We start from the raw sequence: 3667 nt of genomic DNA, 5'->3' as shown, positions 1-3667 counted from the left end.
TGAAGCTTCAGTCTCCACCACAAGACCCTAACGTCACCCGGGCGGGAGGTGGAGCCTGGGGAATTACATTTGGAATGCACCCCTGAAGGATGCTGGTGCCTGAGCTCAGGGAACTCAATTTGAGAACCCTGGGGGTGGGGTGGGGGTGTGGAATCGGTTGAACATTTTTAATAGACTTCAGTAGAGTGGTCAAACAAGAGGGGCCACAGACAGCCCTAATGGGGAGGGTCCTTGCCTCTGCCAACCACTATCCCTGGTCAAGTTCACTAACTGCAACAAAGACGTTCCACAAATCGCACCAACTGCACATTTGTTTCAATAGATAACTTTCAGCGCTCCTTCTAGCCTCATACTTGATTGTACTTTAGCTTTCAGAACTATTTCAGTAAGGATTTTATGAAGGTTAGTTGGTTGTTGCTGTCCTGAGGGTCGTGAAACTCCCCAAGTAGGCGATCAGGGGGCTTGGGCAGGCAGTATTAGATGTATCTGCTCGGAGACCGCTAGGGAATACCAGAGCACTGGTCCTGGGTGAGTCTCCCCCTGCGGCGGCTCCATCCACCCCTCCCTCCTGCCCCCTTCCGACCCCTCCTTCCTGCCCCCTTCCGACCTCTCCTTCCTGCCCCCTTCCGACCCCTCCCTGCCCGGCGCGTGCTACCCTGCACCCCACACCCGCCCCTCTGGCGGCCTCCGCCCCCTCGCCCTCGCCCCCAGCGTCGTCCTTGTCCCACACCGACTTCGCTCCCGCAGCCCTCGCCGCTGGCCGCACTTCCCGCCCTCGCCTGGATCCACGTCGCCGCCGCCCTCGCTGCCGCGCGCCGCCCCGCGCTCCGCTCGCCTGGCCGCCTCTCCTCGCCGGGCCGCCCGCCCTCGCCTCCGCCTCCGCCTCCGCCGCGCCCCGGGCTCGGTCGGCTCCGCGCCCCTGGCCGCCTCGGCCCCCCGCAGACCCTACCGCTGCCACGGCCAACCCGGGAGCCACGCGCCGCCGCCGCGCCGCCTCCACCCGCCCGCCGCCCGGCATGGCCCCGCAGCAAACAGGTAGCAGGAAGCGGAAAGCGCCCGCGCTCCAGGAGGCCGCCGCGGGCTCGTCGTCTCAGGTCTCCGCGGCGGTGGACGGGGACGGGCCGCTGCCGCTCAAGAAGCCCAAGCGGCCGGCGGCGCGGCGCTCGCTGGTGAACTACCTGAAGGGGCGCGAGGTGGGCGCGCGGGGCCGCGCCAGGCTCCCGGGCTTCGATGGCGAGCTGCGCGGCTTCGCGGTGCGGAAGCTTCCCGAGCTGCTACGGGAGCGCGAGCTGTCCCTGGGCACCCTCAACAAGGTGTTCGCGTCACAGTGGCTGAACGTCAGGCAGGTGGTGTGCGGTACCAAGTGCAACACGCTCTTCGTGGTGGACGTGCAGTCGGGCCAGATAACGCGCATCCCCCTTATGCGGGATCGCGGGCCTCCGCCGGCCCGCGCCCAGCCGGGCTGCGGCATCCATGCCATCCAGCTGAATCCCTCCAAGACCCTGCTGGCCACCGGGGGCGAGAACCCCAACAGCCTTGCCATCTACCAGTTGCCAACGCTGGACCCCATGTGCCTGGGCGACCGCCACGGCCACAAGGACTGGATCTTCGCCATCGCCTGGATGAGCGACACCGTGGCCGTGAGCGGCTCCCGTGACGGTACCTTGGCGCTCTGGAAGATAGACCCCGACATATTCCAGGGCAGCATTGCCTGGCACAGCAATGCAGGGCTCCCCGTGTATGCCCACATCCGTCCCCGGGATGTGGAGAACATCCCCAGGGCCAGCACCAACCCCAGTAACCGCAAGGTGCGGGCCCTGGCCTTCAGCGCCAAGAACCAGGAGCTGGGAGCCGTGTCCCTGGACGGCTACTTCCACCTGTGGAAAGCCCGGAGCACCCTGTCCAGGCTGCTGTCCATCAGGCTGCCCTACTGCCGAGAGAACGTGTGCCTGACCTACTGCGATGAGTTGTCCCTCTACGCAGTGGGCTCCCAGTCCCATGTCTCTTTCCTGGATCCGCGGCAGCGCCAGCAGAACATTCGGCCCCTGTGCTCCCGCGAGGGCGGCACGGGTGTGCGCTCCCTGAGCTTCTATGAGCACATCGTCACCGTGGGCACCGGCCACGGCTCTCTGCTCTTCTATGACGTCCGCGCGCAGAAGTTCCTGGAGGAGAGGGCCTCGGCCAGCCCGTACTCCTCTCCGGGGCATGCAGGGAGGAAGCTCAAGCTGACCTGTGGCAGAGGCTGGCTCAACCATGATGACCTGTGGGTGAACTACTTCGGTGGCATCGGCGAGTTCCCCAATGCGCTCTACACCCACTGCTACAACTGGCCGGAGATGAAGCTCTTTGTCGCTGGCGGCCCCCTCCCTTCAGGCCTCCATGGGAACTATGCAGGCCTCTGGAGCTAAGGATGGCCGCCCTGTCCTCAAAGTGCCCAGATTTACCTTCCAGTCCCCTCCCACCTTACTCTTTCACTCTGTGTTTGTGCTTTTGACTCTGTGCGGCTTTTATCTTCCAGGGGGTAGGGGTCCAGTTTACCTCTGCTTAGTTTATTAGGCGAAGAGAGAAAAGGCAAAAGTGGTCTCTGGGGCAATCAACACTTGGCTTTAAGATTTTTCTGCACCTCCTCCAACCACCATCTTTTGCCTCTCACATAGAATTTTGGCTAATCCTTAATTGTGTTCTCATTGAATGATTCACACATGCTTTCTCTTGGCTCACACAGTCATGGTTCCTACTATAATTCACTACTTTAGTTTGATCAATGTTTCAATAGTAACTTCAGGTCTTTTACACATTTCAGATATATTGTGTTTCTGGGAAATGTGTGCTATAAAGTGTCTTTTGGGCTGATCCGAGGAACTACCCATCATATAACAGAGCAGGTTTATAGCCCTACTCCAATTAGAAAATGCATTTCAAGTTCTAGATTGTCACCATTTGGGGTATGTTTCATTTGGATGTTGGAAACTGTGTTTGCTGTTTGTATATTGTTGGTGTATAAAATACTTTAAAATATGTTCTCTTTTAAAAGAAATCTTTTAATTATGTTCATCCTATTAATCACAATTTTGATTATTTAGTAAAAAATTTAAGCATCAGTACCCCCAGGCCTTCAGTCCTCTTGTCTAAATCTGCTATATTATGGCCTGCTTACTTGGGTAGTATTTATGCTACAAATTTTAGAGCTAATCAGAACTGACCTCGATGTGGCAGGACAATCAGGGAGGTACTTTTTACGGTGAACATTTCTTTACATTTTAGGTAACACTATCCAGGCAGCCATTTACAGAGAAAGGTTGACTGTTGTGTTCAATGTAGGTGATGTTGACCGTTTTTTATTGTATATGTGGATAAGCCTTTTATCTGGATTGAGTATGTGGTGTACTGCAGGAAAGAAAAATAAAGTATGTTCAGCATTTTGGCAATTAAGTGCTACACTAAAGTTTCTGAATGCTCAAACATATACTTTATTTTTTCTTAATTGTCCTTCTAGGAATTAATTAAAGTCAAAATCTTCCAGAAGAGAAACAAGGTGAAATATCACCTATGCACATAGTACTCTCTCTGTTTGTTTTTGAAAAGCACACTTATGCTATTATCATGGGTTAAAAGATTCAGTGACATCTTGAATACCTTCAGGTCAGTTGCGCGGTTATGTCCCACT

The 3667-nt window shown here is 55.9% G+C and overlaps 1 protein-coding gene across 1 annotated transcript; it reads left to right on the top strand.

The window, feature by feature from the left end:
• The first annotated feature begins 825 nt into the window (after positions 1-825).
• Positions 826-3445, top strand: LOC102403813 (DDB1- and CUL4-associated factor 12-like protein 2). Its single transcript, XM_025276684.3, has one exon. The coding sequence runs from the start codon at positions 1017-1019 to the stop codon at positions 2406-2408; it is 1392 nt and encodes a 463-aa protein (XP_025132469.1). The 5' UTR covers positions 826-1016; the 3' UTR covers positions 2409-3445.
• Positions 3446-3667: the final 222 nt, after the last annotated feature.

This window comes from Bubalus bubalis, chromosome X (assembly GCF_019923935.1).
Source record: "Bubalus bubalis isolate 160015118507 breed Murrah chromosome X, NDDB_SH_1, whole genome shotgun sequence".
NCBI classification, from domain to species: domain Eukaryota; kingdom Metazoa; phylum Chordata; class Mammalia; order Artiodactyla; family Bovidae; genus Bubalus; species Bubalus bubalis.
Note: the sequence above shows the minus strand (reverse complement) of the source record. Positions and strands in the feature narration are given on the sequence as shown.

Bases quoted from the DNA above. Each gene is read 5' to 3' on its own strand.
- LOC102403813 (XM_025276684.3), top strand. From the start codon at position 1,017: ATGGCCCCGCAGCAAACAGGTAGCAGGAAGCGGAAAGCGCCCGCGCTC.